This window comes from Penaeus vannamei, chromosome 1, assembly GCF_042767895.1.
Source record: "Penaeus vannamei isolate JL-2024 chromosome 1, ASM4276789v1, whole genome shotgun sequence".
NCBI classification, from domain to species: domain Eukaryota; kingdom Metazoa; phylum Arthropoda; class Malacostraca; order Decapoda; family Penaeidae; genus Penaeus; species Penaeus vannamei.
This window is the reverse complement of record NC_091549.1, coordinates 36,270,877-36,288,376: the sequence shown is the minus strand read 5'-3', so window position 1 is coordinate 36,288,376 and position 17,500 is coordinate 36,270,877. Positions and strand designations below refer to the sequence as shown.

Genomic DNA, 17,500 nt, shown 5'->3' with positions numbered 1-17,500 from the left:
CCGCATATGGCCCAAATTCCAGGTATTAGACATACTAGACATATTAGACATGCTTGTAGGTCCACCCCACACAAACAGGTGTTTAGCGCCAAGATTCCCTGCCTTACCTTTCTAGTGTTATTGCCTCCTTTTCTACTTGAGGATTTTTTATATTTTTTTATTTTACAAGATATATATTTGTCATCATTCTAGTTAGTCTATAGCTCTATGCAGTGATAATAACAATAAGGTACTTTTTTATTAATTTTATCTTTTAGATTTATTTATGTATTAATCAGTATTCTGTAATATATTCACTGGAATTCACCATTGGTTACTGGTGGGCAGGAATAGGATCCTGAGCATGGAAATGTTGTCCTCTCTAGAGCTGGTGCTTTTCTAGTCATGCCTCATGGATAGTACATTTCAAACTTGTTTATAGGTAGAAATGATGCTAGAGCCTCATCCTAAATACCCACTTCATTAAATCACTCTCCAAGATATTTGTGCACTAGTGGTGAGTCATTCCCATCACCCAGGCATTCACCTAAATTTTTCATTATGGTATAATCTTGTCACCCTGGCCCCAAGTTTTAATTTTCCATGATGGCAAATTTCCATCACCCGGCCCTCAGCTGTGATGTAATGGTCATGTCACCTGGATCCTAGATGTTAAGTGTGGCTTATTCAAGATTCTTTCCTCAAAGTCATTGGCAATGCCAAATTGTTCAGTGAAGTTAGGGAGGGAGGATTATGCTCAAGTGTGTGTGCAGGTCTGTGCTATGGTGATTGACTCATATTAGTTTTTTGTTACCTTGTCATTCTTTTTCTCAGCATAATGTTTATTCCCATTACAGGCTTATGGTTGATTGAAATGTGAAGGAGAGTGTGTAGTCAAACACCAACTACTAAAGGAGACATGGATAAAAGTTTAACAGCCTTGTTTTGAGGTATTTTATTAATTCCCCTTCTCTCCCTCTCTCTCTATCAGGGATGTTAGTGGTGTAGAATTACTAATGAATAACCATCAGAGCCTGAAAGCGGAAATTGATGCTCGAGAAGACAACTTCAATGTGTGTGTATCACTCGGAAAGGAGCTTCTCTCTCGCAACCACTATGCTTCAGGAGAGATTAAAGACAAGTTGATGTCTTTGAGTAACCAGCGGAACAACATGCTTCAACGTTGGGAGGAACGATGGGAACATTTGCAGCTTAGTAAGTGGCTTTGATTTATGGAATTATTTTCCTATTGCCATTGGAAAAAGGTAGTTTATAAGTAAGGGAAGAAATTTTTTGTCTGTATAAAGTTCTAACACCCATTATGTGAAATTTATTTTTATTCTAATATTTACCAATATGGAATTTTTTTCTTGTTCATTAATAAAATTTCTACTTGTTTTTCAGTTCTGGAGGTGTACCAGTTTGCCCGTGATGCTTCAGTTGCTGAACAGTGGCTCATGGCACAGGAACCATACTTAACTTCGACAGAACTTGGAGTAAGTTCTATTGATGAACTTATGAATTGGTTGATGATGGTCAGTGCCCAAGTTTTTTTTGTATATGATATAAATGTATTTTTTTAATTATTATTTTTAGTTGTAGTTCTAGTAGTTGTAGTTATTAGTAGTGGTAGTTGCTAGTAGTTTTAGTTATTATTAGTAGTTGTTAGTAGTTGTAGTAGTTAGTGGTTGTAAAATTTCCATTGTCCTTTGGAGCAATAATGTACACATGTTTATCATTTTTTTTCCAGAGGTCAATTGATGATGTGGAAAATCTCATCAAAAAGCACGAAGCCTTTGAGAAGGCATGTTCAGCTCAGGAGGAACGATTTGCTGCACTTGAGAGGTTAACAACGGTAAGACTTACTCTTATGTGTATTTTAGACTTCAGTATAGTTCTTCTTTTCTCTCTTCTTAGATATTAGTGATGGGTATGGTGTAGTATTGTGTTTGTAAATAGTGGGTATATATATATATATATAGATCTGTCTCTGTCCATTTGTTGTTTCTGAGTGAATGATGTGTATAAAAGAAAACCCTCTTTATTGAAAGTTTTCTTACATGCATATGCATTTTACATCCTTGATGTGCTTGTTCTTGGTATTTGGGAATTTATATTTTCATTATATAGATGAACTTGAATTTCACAATTAGTATTGCATTTGTATTCTTAAGAAATTTCTTGAGGCGAATCATTTCCAAAAGCAACAATGTTTGTAGTTGAGTTCATTGATGTTGAGTACTTCTCAAGATATGGGGTTTGAATATTTAATTGTTTCTTTTTAGTGTTGAAAATAGTAGCTTTGTTCTAGACAGATATGGTACTCTCATGATATCTTGTTACATATTCTTGGTACAGCATAGAAATTTTGGAGTGAAGTGATGAATATGTAGATTGCTTTTGAATCTAGATGGAATATTCACACTGAATATTCACACTGATGAATGTATTACTTGGATAATAGCTGGAATTGCGGGAACAGGATAAGCGGCTAGGCCTAACAGACGAACAAGGCCGTGCTCTGTACTATGGTCAACGCTACACAGATGATGACCCGGTGAATGTTTGATGCAAAACAGTGTTCATAAAGGATTGATTGTGCAAAATCTATTTATGATACATAAAGAAATGATAGTGTTACGTGTAGATGAGGGGGGAAAGCATTTTGAGTATTGTAGATTCAGACCTTTTCTTTCTGCAGTTCCCTCTTGCTGAGTGTTTCAGTATTATCCTTTATGATTACTGTGAGCTATGTTGTAGCCTTTTGTGCCTACACTCATTGCTGAATGGGTTGGCTGGGTTGAACAGGATTCATCTTAAGGACTCTTTTTATTTATTTCTCATCATTTAAATACAAAAGAAAACAGAAGGACGTTGATTGCAGTTAACACTCTTGCCAGAAGTTTGTTTAAGCCAGCCTGACCCACCTGCCTAACTTCACCTCATGTACTATATGGGAGGTTTTTACTTTACTAGTTAAGTAGCTTGTGTTGATACATTAAAGTAATCAGTTATTATCATAATTATTTAATATTGCTCTTAGAGGAATTAGGATGTATGAGTAAATAGACTGTATATTAGCGGGAATATTTATTTAAACGTGTTAAATTATTCAGTGTTTGCTGTATGTATATGATGGCATTAGTACTTCCATATAAAAGGAAATTTGAATATAAACCTTTGACACGTTTAGATATTGAACTTCAGTACAAGTAAATTTCAGTTAGGAAGTGTGTGAGTTGATAAGAGATTATAAATTACTAACTTAAATATGTGATATGCTTAAATAGAAGTTAATATGGAACATATTTGTTGATTTATTTATATTTTTCATATTTTTTTCATTTTCTTTACAAAGTAAAATCATTAAATAAAGTAACTCAGGGTAGTAACTATAAGTGAAGACTAGTTATTAAAACCATGGAAAACATCACACCATTTTTTTTTTTTTTTCCTTTTTATTTCTCTTTTTCTTTTATTTGTATTTTTAGCTGCAGATGCAAAGCTGTTGGTACTTGAAGCTTTGTAAGCAAATTTGATTTCACTCCTAACCGGCACTGACTTCAGAAGATTGGAAAGGATTGAATAAATTAGATGTTATTATACAACTTCATACAGCTTTATATTTGTTAACTCTGTTATAATGTGTATTCCTCATTCTTCTAAAGCCTTGCTGGTTATTCATACAGTTCATATATTGAAGTTGCAGTACCAGAGCAATGACTGAACCTTTAGCTTTGGGTGAATTTAGTTTTTATTTCCCAGTTCTGATTTATCATTAATAAGTGTTTATTTTTTTTATATTTCTGTTATACTTGTGGTGAATTTAGTTGTTGGAAAGGCTAACAAGAATGCATCATTTTTTTAGAAGACATTTTGACTTAAAGGGATAATAGTTTCTATCTAATATAAGGTGTATGTATTTTGCTTCATTTTATTAAAACATTCTGTATCTCACCTGGAAGTGAGGAGAAAAATGCAGGATGTGGGAGACTTTCTTTTCAGGTCTATTGATCAGTTATTCTGGAGATATTAGACTAGTTAGATCATAAGAAAACACTCATTTGCAGATATATTGATAATTTTTAGTGATTTTTGCAAGTATATCTATTACTTGTATTCAAAATGCATGTGACTGAGTATGATATGTAAAAGGTAAAGCTATCATTCTGAAAACATTCATACCTTCCTTTATGCATATGTCATTTAATATGTTATTTTGATCTCTGGGTACCTTTTCTGCTTTCCATAACTGTGCAGTATATTTCTTATATGTTTTTCTCCTGTTTGAAAATGGGAAATTTTCCTTAATTTTGATACTCTAACCCTAGTTTGTGATGACTTTTGTGTGTGTTTTTTATTTTCTTTTATCCAGTAGTTCCCAAACTTTGTTCCCACCCTCCATTCATCAAACTGAGAATTTTTTAACAAGTTCTGCACATGTGGAATCAGCATGATTTTCTTCATGGAAAGTACACTTGCAGTCATGCCATGCTTATATAAAGTCATAGGTTTCTTTACTTTGATGAATAATCCTTATACAGTATATAGACAGGCAAATATATTTATAAATGGTGCTGGTTAGAACCTAATGACCCCGCTAGATATCTCATACCTTGAAAACGGATTTACATCCTAGTTTGGGAACAGCTGGGATAAAGCTTGATTTTCTCTTCTCTAATTATTTTGGTTTTCTTTTGCATGTTTGTTTTTTGATAGTACCTGCATGTATTGTATTTGTTTTGGTGACAATTGCAGTTAGAAGCCATAGCAAAAACAGATTCTTCGAAGCCATCAGATGCCTTGGGTGATGGAAGTAGCATAGAAGTTCTTCCTACCTTCAACCGTTTCATCTCCCTACCTCCCTATTCCCCAAGACCACCCAACATACGTCGTCATTCCTTACCCACCCCTGTACAGGCTTTCTTTACAGCATTTTCATGTCCTGCACTTACTGAAATACAAGCCAGCAGACACAGTTTTCCAATAAGATTGTCATCAGAGATATCATTAGTTAAGATGTATCCTAAAGGATCTTTGAAGCGTCACAGAAGGAGACTGAATTCAAGCTCAAACCCACAGCTGTCTCAAACCATCCACATAAAAGATTCAGACACTGATAACCTCTTTGCAGAAATGCGTAATCAGAGATGTAGTTATTACACAGACAGACCTGTTAGTGATCCAGTAGAGAATTCAGTGATGCTTAGTTCAAAAGTGTCATCAATTGACAGCCCATTCACCTCTCCAAGTGTCGGTAATGATAAAAATGATAAGAAATTAGATGGTATGACTTTACTAGAGGAACCACAGAATGACTGGGATTGTAAGTCATCAAGTTCAGTTGGCGAGTTTGTAAGTCTAGATCATTATGAAGCTCCCTATCTAGAAGAATCTTTGTATAGAATAACAGAATTTTGCTTCTCTAAAAAGAATGAACATCAGGATATTGATTGTGAAAGTACTGATAATGTTGTTTTAAGATTGCCCGAAGCTGAAAATGGAGGTGAAAATTGTCAGCGAATAGGGCGAAGAAATCAGGTATACAGTTTTGTTGATAATGTTAGAGATAGCACAACCCTTCCTCCAATATATGAAATGGAAGGGGAGGGACTTGATGTCACAGAACTGAGCAACCCTTCTGGTTCAGTAGAATTTTGGAGTTATGAAAGTCTCTTAGATGAAAAAACAGATATAGTTAATAACTCCACTGAGGCTCTAAGAAATTCAGAGAGAGAAAAGGTTTTGTCCCATGCTCAGTATTGTGGAGATAATGATTCCATAATGAGTTATTACCCAGTTATTCCTTGTAATGGCTTAAAAGACACTGTACGTAATGTGGACCATCTTGTAGCTAGGTTAGATGGTGTCTCTGTACAGGGGTGCCCCTCTCCTGCATCTCCTTTTCCTCTAACACCTCCTAACACTTGTGATTCCTCCCCTAAACTCACTAATGGTAAACACACTCCAAGAAATAACCTGCATGCACTCTCTCAGGTGAAGGTAATGTTTATTTATTTATTTATTTTTTAAGCTACCATTTTGTATACTAAAAACATATATACTTGCTTTTGATTTTTTGGCTTGCTTAGTATTTTAGTATCCAGTTGAACTGGCTTTTGAATATGGTATTGATTTTGCTTCTGCATGAATACTACTATTTGCTTCATTAATGTTTTGTGGGGGGAATTTTTATTTTTATTTTTTTATTTTTTTTTATTTTTTTTAGAATTTTACTAATTGGTTTAGCTTTTGTCTGTACATATCACAACTTCTACTTTTTATACTGTCTTATTCAGTCCTGTGTTGATGCAATGATTAGCATGTCAGATAGGTGTGCTTAGCAGCCAGTGTCATACTATGATTGTAATGTGAGATGAAATTTATTGTTATATAATTTCAGTTTGAGTTGAAAGAGCTCAAGAGGAAAGAAGAGGAGGAGGAGGAGGAACGACGAAGACAAGAGGAGTTGGCAAGACAAGCAGCTGCTCCTCCTCCTCAATCACCTGACCAACCAACAGATGGGTAAGCAGGACTGTTTTTTAGAAATAATTCTTTGAAAATTATGGATTAAGTTGAATTTTTGCTTCTAATTTATTGATATTTTAAAAGGTGATTATAATTAATAGTACAATTGTTATGAAAATTATGGTAGTGATGAATGATAATAATAATCTTTAGATAACAAGTACAGACAAGTATACATTATTTGTTCTTGTGGTTGCTCAAAAAAGAAAAAAAGAGTGAAAGAAATAATGGCTCTCTCTATCCTACAGAGTTGATGGTGCAGGAGATGACTCACATGTCAATGGTGAAGAGCATGATGAATCACGAGAAGGTAAAGGATAGAAGATAAGATAGATAGCCTGTAATGTTGGCAGTTTGACCACGACACAAATCTGATGTACTAGCATTTATATAAGTACAGAGGAAGTGGCATCAGTCAGTTCTTTGGAACTTGGGCATCAAATTATATAATTTAATTCAAAGCCCATAACGGTTATTAGTGGTGGATTTTCCATGAGGAAATTGAAAATATTGTGATAGTTCCATCTTGTTATTCATTTATTTAAGTGGAAGTGTAGGGTTTGTCAGATTTTGTTCCTTCTTTTTTAATTTGAGAATAAGGCCTTAATTGCAATTTTTGGAAGTGTTATGCTAGGAAGGTAAAACAATATCACTTCAGAAATGAAGATATAGTAGGTTGAAAAAGCTGGGGAAATCTGGAATTTTTATAGTATATCTTAATCATCAAATCTAGTAGTTGGATTATAGGGAATAGAAAGTTTTCTGCACTTGAAAAATGATGATAACTCATACTGTAGTAAGGGAAGCCTGATGCCACTCACTTTTATTGATGGAATCTTGTACCATGCCCCCAAAGGAAGGCTAACAGTCTTGAGTATTTTTACTTTGTCAGTGATTACATATAACCAAAGTAGACTAACAATTTGCATGAATTGAATTTGAGATTCTTTGAAGTTTTGAAGAATTGGATACCCATTTCAAACATATACACAGAATCCAACTACATCAACATATTAGAAGCTGGGACAGAAAATGCAGTTATTATGAAACATGTTTTCAGAGAACATTAGCATAAAGAATACTCCTTTGTGTGCACATAGCAGTTGCACCACACACCTCAGGCTGCAAAATTGCACGGCTTCATAGTTTCATTGAACAGAAGAGTAGTGTCACTGGAACTGCTGAATTTAGTGATGATCTACTCTGATTGGTGCCAGCAATGGCATTGGACATGTTTTCTTCTTTATGATATGTAAAAGTCTTTGCATACATTTTCCACACACACACACAAGGGTAGTGAAATGCACTTCTTAAGTAGACATCTGTTTATTTACACCATCCTGTGGCAGCTGGGGAGCCTCCAACAGCAGTGCTCCCCTCCCCCACCAGGGGCAAACTCCATACCTTGCCCAGAGGTAAGATGCAACTGTGGCAATGTGTGGAAGGCTTTTCATGCACAACTTTTGTTGTTGCTGCTCAGTCACAGTGCTTAAAGGATTTGACCTTGTGTGAATACAATCCATGAAATAGTTTGTGGCACATGCCATACCAGAAATACTTTGGAAGCTTAGAAGGATTGTTCTAGAATTATATGAAATTAAATAGCTTCACTTTGTGCATTACACTAAGAACATCAATTTCCAGTGTGTTTTTTTCTGGCATGCTTTGTAAGATGAGCTTTGCCTGACTTGTTGACCCACATCTCCAGTACTGTCCCAGCTAGTCTGTATGATTATTTATTTTTTTTTATTTAATTTACTTATCTGACATAACTAATATGACAAGATGTTGCCAGTGTCCTTAACCAGAAATAATTAAGAAGAGTAAGTCCTCACCAATGGTAATTTATATTGCTTATTTTTATTGATGATGTGTCTTATGGTGATAGTAAAAAAAAGGATATGTCAAAAGAGATGTCAGTTTTGTGGGTTTGATGTTTCCTGATCTGTTAGTGGGAACTGGAAGCTCCTTTTTGGGCTCCTTGGTGTGTTGGTCTGATAGTAGGTGCTGGAAGCTCCTCTGCTTCTTGGTTGAAATTTTAGGAGCAAGTGGTTTTTCAACTGGTAATGGTTTCTTATGGTATTTCTTGGATATCATCTCTTGTGTAAGCTGGGGTGGTGAAGGTTGCACAGTTCAGACAGTCAAAGTGCGTTATGAATGTTTCTCTTCAGAGATCAAGGTGAGGTGTCATGTTGTGATTTTTTTTTTTCTGTAGTGAACCTGTTTGGATCAGTATTTAGTGTAGCATTTGGAATGAATGCAACCTAGACATGATTTAGGTATTTGTTATTTTGCATTGGTAGTAGTTGTATTATGTTGCCTCATTAGATTATTTACATATGTTTGGAATGTGAAAAAAATACATTTTTTAGCATGAATTTATATGCTTTATATATGTTTTAATAGTTATTTTATTATATGTGTTTCATATGTTTTTTCAGTGTGTTAGAAATATGCATATATTCATATATATTTATTTTTAAAAATAGAATATTAAATGATTTGCATGACTGTTGCATGAAGCATGATATGCATGATATGCTGTGTTGTAGAGCATGAAGAGGGTGCTGCAGTGAAGGGGGGAAGTGCACCAGGCACCCCTCGGCCCCCCTCCACTCCCGTCACCCCGACTCCAACAGCGGCTGCAGTCAGAGCCCGTCCAGGCTCGGCAACTCTCCCACCCCAGTCATCGATTTCACCCCTCGCCTCGAGTGAGTACACCCCTCTAAGACAGGGATGGTTCACTGTAATTTTTATTTGATTTAAAGTGTTCTTTTTAGTTAATTTTTTTTCTAACGTGATTATTTTATTTTTTCATTTGCAATAAATCAGTGATGAATATAAATTTGAGATTAAGATAAGTTATACAGATAAAAGTGCTTTCTTTGCTTACTCACAAGAGGTAAGTATGCTAGCCATGTGCTGTTGCTAGATTTTCAAAATGATTTTGTTTGCATGTTGGAATGTGTGTTTTTTTCTTGTTATGGTAGCTAGTCTTTGAGTACTGCAGCAATAAGTTTATCAGCAAAATGCAGTTAAATGAAATGATTTAAATGCTGATAATTTTACTTACAGTTATCAATAGTATTCCAATTTGAGCCTCTGTCATCTATTTTGTGATTTTGATATACTGAATACCTCAAAACATGGACAGTGTTTGCTGGTTAAACCTATTGATCTGTTATTAGTGCTGTAGACCAAAGAAAGAAATGTAGGAAGCACTTTGAAGTTTGTGTTCTTTTTTTACTTGCTTGAAATAGCATGCTTTTGTCTGCTAGAGGGTTCCTGAAGCTTCACTTTCTTGCCAGAAGTGGTGAGGGGCAATGAGATCCGTGTAAGTAATGTGTGGCCTCAGTGGAGAAACACTTTTTTTTCTTGTCTACTTTCACTCTGAACTCTGCTTTCATCCTGGCACTTGGACACTCCAGTGATGTCAGTGCTTTTTTTTTGCACCTTATTGCAGCATTTCCTACTGTCGAGCTCAGCTTGCATAAAATTATAAAGATAATTAGCTAAATTTTCCACTGAGGCCAAACTGGTGTTTGCACCAATCATGTTCTGAACCCTGTGCGTTCCTGTTTTGTCTGTTCAGCCCCTACTCCTGCTAGTAAGGAGTCGCGACGGAGGGTGCGTTCTAGGTCCAAGTCTCCCTTCCGCTCTTTCCGCTGGAAGAAAACCAAGCAATCTCCATCCGAAGCACCGGGTAGTGCATCTGACGATGAGTCCAATCTGGAGAGGGCAGCAGGTAAATTTTGATGATTGTAAGGTGATCAACAGGTATAGATCTCTCTCTCTCTCTCTCAATAAAAGTTTTCTCCTGACTTTGATACTGAATAGGGTTCTCTTTTTGAGAAGTGAAGTTCGCGTACTGTTTATGAAACGGTTGAAAGTTTGTCTTTGGTATTCTCAGCACCACAGAAAAGTTCTTGTGCTGGAAGCAGAGGTTTGTTTTAGGTATAATATCAGGTTAAGTATGCTAGTGAATGAAGTAGAATAATTAAAGAACATCAATACTGCTGTAGCTGATAAGCTAATTAGCTTGGCAATCATATATCTGGAAGACCAGATCGTTTGGGGTTTTAAAAGGCAAACAATCATGACACGCTGGCTGAAACATATCAAGGCTGAGTTCGTGTTATCTTCCCTAACATGCAGCCCCAAAGCACCCCCCCACAGTGGTCCCTGCGGCGACCATAACCACTGCAGCGGCACCCACAGCCCCTGCCCCAGTCAAGGAAGGTATGGTTGGAAGCCCTAGTAAACAGTCATCCAATTTTACCCATATATAACCTACATGCTCTTAGTTAGGCCAACACTGTTATTGCCTGCATTTATTGTTAGAGTTAACTTCAATAATTATCATTAATTTTATATTCATTTGTTCATTTAATTTTACTTATTTTATGCATCTGCACCTTAGGCTGGAATGTATGCCACCCCCATTCCCCCCTCAGATTAATGAAATAATGACTTGCCTGCATCGGCCTTTGGCTTTTAGATATAGAGAACCAGCTGTGATTTAAGACTATTGATTTGCAGGTTTGACGTGTGTATTATGTGAAGTGTTGGTGGGAAGCAAAAGATTGGGTGTTTCCAATCATGTGTGCTTGTTTTTATTTATTTATCTATTTTTTATGGTAAATGTTTTTGGGATTCTGATATTGTAAACATATTTAAGGATTGTACATTCTTTTGGTTGAGAGAGGAATATCAAATATATGTTGCCAAGCTTTGATGTTGTGTGTTGATTATTATATAGTTTGTAGGCTGCTTTGGACATATTGCTTTTCGTATGATTTAGTATATATTATTTATGTAAATTTATATAATTGCATATTTATTACATAGTATAACTTTAAGTATTCAGAATTTTGTTACTTGCATGAACCATATATGCATGTTGTATACTGATTTTCTGTTATAGTGTATAATATATTAGTTTGTGGTATGTGGATAATTATTTGACTTGATCCACTTTGCTTATGACTTGAAAATTTATTTTTAGGATTAACCTTAGGTAATATAACTAGTGTAATGAGCTTCAGATTGTTATTGTTGTAACTGGTATTTGAAGTAAATAAGTTAACCCAACGGCAGCCTTTTCCATTGTATCTGATTTGACCACAACTTTGTACAGAACGGCCGAGTCCCAGTGGAGACGAAGATCAACTGGAAGGCAGTCTGGTTCGGAAGCATGAATGGGAGTCCACTACAAAGAAGGCATCCAACAGGTAATGATCATAAAGGATTTATATGGATATTTGCATTTTATCTAGAGTATCTGCCTTTTTGTACATGTCTCACTAAACTTTTACTCTGAGTCATGCTCAAAGTTTTGTGCCTATGAAGAAAAGGAATATGTACTATTGTTATACATTAGGTACTATATGTCATATCATTTTGTAGTTAGAGAATACAGTGATTATGAGCAGAATGTGATTATGAGCAGAATGTTTGTAATTTTTCCTTATATTTTTTTCCAGCAACAAGTAATTGTATGAATGCTTATACTTTTTCTCTGTTGTATCTTCAGGTCCTGGGATAAGGTATTTGTGGTGCTACGTGGCAACATGATTTTCTTCTATAAAGACCGCAAGAGTTACCAGGCTGCCCCCGAAGTTTTCTTCAGAGCGGAAGCCCCTGTTGACGTCTCTGGGGGAACAGCATCTGTGGCAGATGACTACACAAAGAAGAAGCATGTCATGCGACTCAAGTAAGTAGATTTGGGGTTGGCTTTAATGTCTAAATTTTTGCTTTCTATTTGTACACTGTAATTATCTTTATTTATTTTCTTCTCTGTATTCTTGTTGTGAAGATACCAATTTTAGTCACTTGCGGCCGAGGATGGTATGTGTCTATATGCCATGCCCACTATGTGTTTAATTTAGTAATTGTATTTTACATATAGACGGCTCCACAAGTACAAAGTCACCAATGAGCTAATTACATGAGCTACCTATCTCACCTGTTTACCGTTAATCTTGATTTTTGATAATATTTTTTAGTATTTAATGTTGATAACAATATAGTATTACAGTGTTTATAACAAAAATAAATGTTGATATTGATAGCGACAGTAAAAAAAACATTTCCCTGCTTTTTCAATGAAGGAGATGAGGTCACAAGATCTACTAATTGACTCATTTGAGGCTAAGCACTGGCAAAGCCTTCTATGTACAGAAACATTTAATGAAATACTAAAATGAACGCAACATTTTCCCTTCGGCATTGGGTTACAATAGATGTTAATTATTATTTCTTTGGACTTTTCATTTTCTTTAGTTTTGTTTACCTATTCAATTCTTTTCATCATGATTATGAATTCACTTGTATTTCTCATTCTTGGATGATCAGTTTGAGAGTTTTAAAATGTAGATTTAAATCATGATAATTTGAATACCATTTGGCCAAATATTGTGTACATTTTAAAGAGTTCACTGTTTTTTGGTATATGTTAATGTTGATAATTGCCTACAGGCTTGTTGGTGGTGCTGAGTACCTGTTCCAAGCCAAAGATGAAGAGGAGTTGGCAGTATGGGTAGGAGCTCTTCAAGCTGCAGTGTCCTCAGAAGGATCAGCTGGGCCTTCTCGCTCTCAGACATTGCCTGCTGGCTCAGAGAAGAAAGACGAGCCAAAACGTCGCAGCTTCTTCACCCTCAAGAAGAAATAAATGAACTCTAAAATTTGCCCCTCCTACTTTCCCATCCCAGATGTATATCTCCCCTCCCCTCATCTCATTTTACTGTCTCTCTTCCCCATGTGATCTTCTCTCCCTCTACATCCTCTTCAGGAAACATTAACCCTCTCCTCTCCCTTTTGCCCTCCAAAAGCAACTATCCTAGATCCTCCCGAGCCTAATTTCGGACCCAGTGTGACACTTATACTTATGGGAGTTAGAAAGCTAGCGCTGGTTGGGTACATGTTGTTGGCTGCTGTCTTTAAATGCCGCTGGGATTGGAAAGGAAAAACAAAATCTGCTATATAAGCCATCATAAGCTTCTCTTTATGCAGTAACTCCCAGACTGGGTCTGAATAGTCACATGATTAGGACTTGTTCTTAATATATATTTTTTTTGTGCATATTTTTTTCCCCTTCCATCTCCCTCTTTTAACATACCTTTCCCTTTGCTGGGATTTGAGTTGTGTAGATGGTACCATAAATGGTATTACTGTTATTATTTTTTTCCCCTAAGGAATATAAACTGTTAACAGTTTTGTGTAATAGCTCTGGTGGAAGGACATGCGAGTCTGTGCAGTTCCCAATTCTTGTCTGCCTAGCACTGCCACGGCTGAGTTTTCCGATTAGTGTTCCTCTATGTGTAGAGGATTGTGTGTGGAAATGTATATTAAGTGTTTTGTCATTTGTCACTTACTTTATCCAAGTAATGATTTGTTAATTTTTATCAGTCTTTAGCTGTAGTATCACATTTTCATTAGATAGCACTAATTGTACTGTACAGAAATAATAGAATCATACCTATTATGCTGCTTTGTGCTTACATTTTTAGAGATATGATATTTCATGTACCACTTCATAGTCGTTCAAATCATTACCAGAGTATGGAAGGCCAGCCAGTACCATAATTCTTGTGAATGGGCAAATACATGCTGCTTTAAAATGTATGTGTGGCACAGTTATAACCATTTATATCCCATAAACCTTTAATCCTAAATGGTCATATCCTACTAAATCAAGTTCACAAGTTTGCTGTCTCTACTTTCAAAAACCAAAAAATGCCAAAAAAAGGACTGAAGACCTGAAGAATGATGTGCTAAGACTGGCCACCCTCTACCAGACGGCCAATGTGCCCTTGTGGTCAAGATGAACACGGTATGATTATTTGCCCTCATTGTGCTCGATTTTGTGCTTTAATTAACTTCTAATTACAGGTTGACTAGTTCTCTGCTGGGGCATCTTACATTATGTTTGGAAAGCAAAAGTTTTCTTAAACAAATTCTAAATTAAATAGCTCTATTAATAATGATAATAATAATAATAAAAAAAATATTCTAGTCAGGGAACAACAAGAAAATTATTCTTCCATGAGTTTGTCTCACTATCATATACCTTGGTGTATATGTTTCCCAGTTAGGGTTGAGATGTGTGATTATTCTCCCAGCTGTTACGCATAGCTAACATAGGATGTCAGCTGTGATGTTGTGTTTTAGGTTGTCCTTGATAAATCTATATTTATATCTAAATGTTCCCTCTTTTTATTTATTTATTTTTTTTTACTACCCAAGTTAGTATTATAAGAAACTCCAGCAGAGAATAGGGCAGCAGATGGTGACTAACGACAGTTATGTGCATTGTCTCACAAGCTAGACATCTATTGGTCATCTGTACCACTAACTTTTTATTGGAGGGATGTTAGATACATGCTTAATAGCTTCTTAGTTTAGGGTAAGATTTCAGCCTAAAATTACTAAAGAGAGGTAATTTTAATTGTTACAAGATAAAAGTAAACACTGTATATCATATATTGTGACACTTAAATAAAATGGTTTAAGCTATAAGATGCATTTCTTTTATACTAACAATAATGATAGCTTTTGCTCTTTTCATAGATTTTTAGAAAGGATGGCTTTTTCTTCTAAATGAAATCTTGAATATCTTCTTGGCTAAGAAGAATTTAGCCTATATGTATGTGTGTGTGTGTTTATATATATATATATATATATATATATATATATATATATATATATATATATATATATATATATATATATATATATATATAATGTATATATATATATATGTATATATGTATATTAAAATTTGTAATTAGACTTTTTTTTTTGTCAAGTATACATCTCCATCTAATAATCACCGGTGTCATACTTGGAGAAAATATTCACAAAAGACTGCAGCTAAAATATTTCATGCTACTGCTCTTTCCATGAAAAAGTCAGCCTTATAAATAAACTTCTTCAGCCAATATCTTAGCTTTCTAATATAACATATAAAATTAATACACACACACATGCACACGCAGACACAAATAACATGTGCACACTAATATCACGCAAACAACACACACAAGTAACATACATATATGTATATGATTATATCTTGATCTCTATTTCTCTATTTCTATCTCTATTATCTAACTCTCTTTTAACCCACTCATACTGATTGATGTAATGTCATGGTAAATCAAGCTCAAATGCTGGATGGCAATTAGCCATGCCATGTGTGGTCAAGCCAGCTTGACCTCTTGCTTTGCCTTGAATGCAGTCCATGAAGAGATGCAGCCCCTCAAAAGTAGGAATATTCTCTTTTCAGCCTCATTTCCTAAATCTGTATAATGACACAGCCAAAACCAAAGTGAATGGGGTAAATGGGTTTCCTGTACTCCTAAATTTTACATTTTCTCTTGAGCTGCTGACTGCACATGAAGCCCAGCATATGACTTGATATACAGGAAAATTCTCCTGTGAATAAGTTCATTCTCCCTCCATCCTTCCCCTTGTACATTCTAATCCATAATCTGTTATATACAAAAAATAATTAACTGAATGAAAGTGAGAAAGAATATATGTTTATCATTGCAGAGATAAACTTGCACATCATGAAAGCTTTACCATCGAAAGAGTTTTGGAAAATAAGTCATGCTATTTAACGAGTCTGCCTCCTAATAAGTATGTAAACAAACATACATATGTACATATGTATGTACATATGCACAATTAAAATATATATATATAAAATCATATTTTTTTATTAGTTTTATAATTTATTTCATGTACATTTCACTAGAAAAAAAGGATAGCAAAGGTAACCTTTTCTCTACCAGCAGTGTATTAAGTTATTAAATTATGTTATTTCATATGGCTATTGAGTTGCATGTATGTACTGAATATTTAAACTGGTGGTGGTTTGTAGAATATCTAAATCAAACCCAGAATACCAGATTTGGAAAAGGATTCATTGAATTAAAATCTGTGTCTGTGAAGAGCAGTTTGGATTACATAAAACTTTACCTATTGTGCATTAAGTATTTGCTTATAGGTAGTATTATAGTAGATATGCTTTGATTAAACATTATATATAGTAAATGTAACAGCCAAATTTAATAATGCTTTCACTAACAAAATCAATATGATTATTTGATAAAATTAATATTTATTTTCACTTTTAGACATTTACATAGTCAAGATAGTAGCTTTTTTTAAAATCAAATAAAGTAGATTTCTAAATTCTTTATATAATTTACTGTATATTTATGCTCTTCTTTCCATGATCCTGATGTTTGTAGTCAGACAATTTAAAGTAATTACTGTGTAATAAAGTACATGAATATATTTGCTTCTATGCACCTATACTCAAAGACAACCAATAGAAGTCAAAGTTGTACCCAACTTTAATATTATTTTGAAAGAAAATATTGCCTTCTGTTTAGACCTCTAACTACAGTATGAATCTCTATAATAACTGAAAACACTAGACACTTAATATTGATAACTGGTAACATTTCACCTCTTCAGATTTTCTTACCTTAACCTATGCTTGTAGACAAGTCCTGAATATGGACAAACCAGTTCCAAAGCATTAAGATGTAATGTGTATAAATACACTTATATATAAATTACATAATAACTATATATCTTTCATTAGTGGGTAATTTACCCCTTTACCTTATTTGGATTTGTTCTTCCTCTTCTAGGCCTGACCCAGAGATGCTTTGTTACCCTGGTACTTGGTAGCTGGCCGCTGCTTGTCTTGTCAAGTCTTGCTATGCACAGTGAAGTTTGCTACTGTGAACATGGATATTAATTTCTGGTGGTCATCTGTTGTTCCTGATACTGATTCTGTAAGATTTTGTTTAATGAAGAAATTATTTTTCAGCATTAATGAGACAGGTATATTCATTGTCTGTATATACCATTTCTGAATAATTAGTTGAAATTGTTTCTCTTAAAAAGTGCTCCACATGGAGATCAATAAATTCTAATTTTTTATTTGAATTTATTTCTTTTATTAAGGTGTTGA

General features: G+C 34.7%; 1 protein-coding gene across 34 annotated transcripts in view; it reads left to right on the top strand.

Annotated features, from left to right (window-relative positions):
* Positions 1 to 17,500, top strand: part of beta-Spec (spectrin beta chain) — a 102,244-nt gene that overhangs the window by 84,565 nt on the left and 179 nt on the right. For 3 of the 34 annotated variants that reach the window (XM_070122143.1, XM_070122146.1, XM_070122066.1), the window contains 13 exons: positions 971 to 1,194; positions 1,384 to 1,514; positions 1,730 to 1,834; positions 4,738 to 5,982; positions 6,383 to 6,504; positions 6,756 to 6,817; positions 9,060 to 9,218; positions 10,100 to 10,252; positions 10,663 to 10,746; positions 11,645 to 11,738; positions 12,041 to 12,220; positions 12,985 to 14,338; positions 17,175 to 17,500. The exon at positions 17,175 to 17,500 is cut by the window's right edge and continues 179 nt beyond it. In XM_070122143.1, the coding sequence (XP_069978244.1) occupies positions 971 to 1,194; positions 1,384 to 1,514; positions 1,730 to 1,834; positions 4,738 to 5,982; positions 6,383 to 6,504; positions 6,756 to 6,817; positions 9,060 to 9,218; positions 10,100 to 10,252; positions 10,663 to 10,746; positions 11,645 to 11,738; positions 12,041 to 12,220; positions 12,985 to 13,177 (2,752 nt within the window). In that variant the 3' untranslated portion in view covers positions 13,178 to 14,338; positions 17,175 to 17,500. Of the gene's footprint in view, positions 1 to 970; positions 1,195 to 1,383; positions 1,515 to 1,729; positions 1,835 to 2,443; positions 2,537 to 4,737; positions 5,983 to 6,382; positions 6,505 to 6,755; positions 6,818 to 7,856; positions 8,844 to 9,059; positions 9,219 to 10,099; positions 10,253 to 10,662; positions 10,747 to 11,644; positions 11,739 to 12,040; positions 12,221 to 12,984; positions 15,025 to 17,174 lie in introns of those variants that run through there. The other 31 variants (XM_070122154.1, XM_070122077.1, XM_070122260.1 and 28 more) reach the window with 27 other exon arrangements.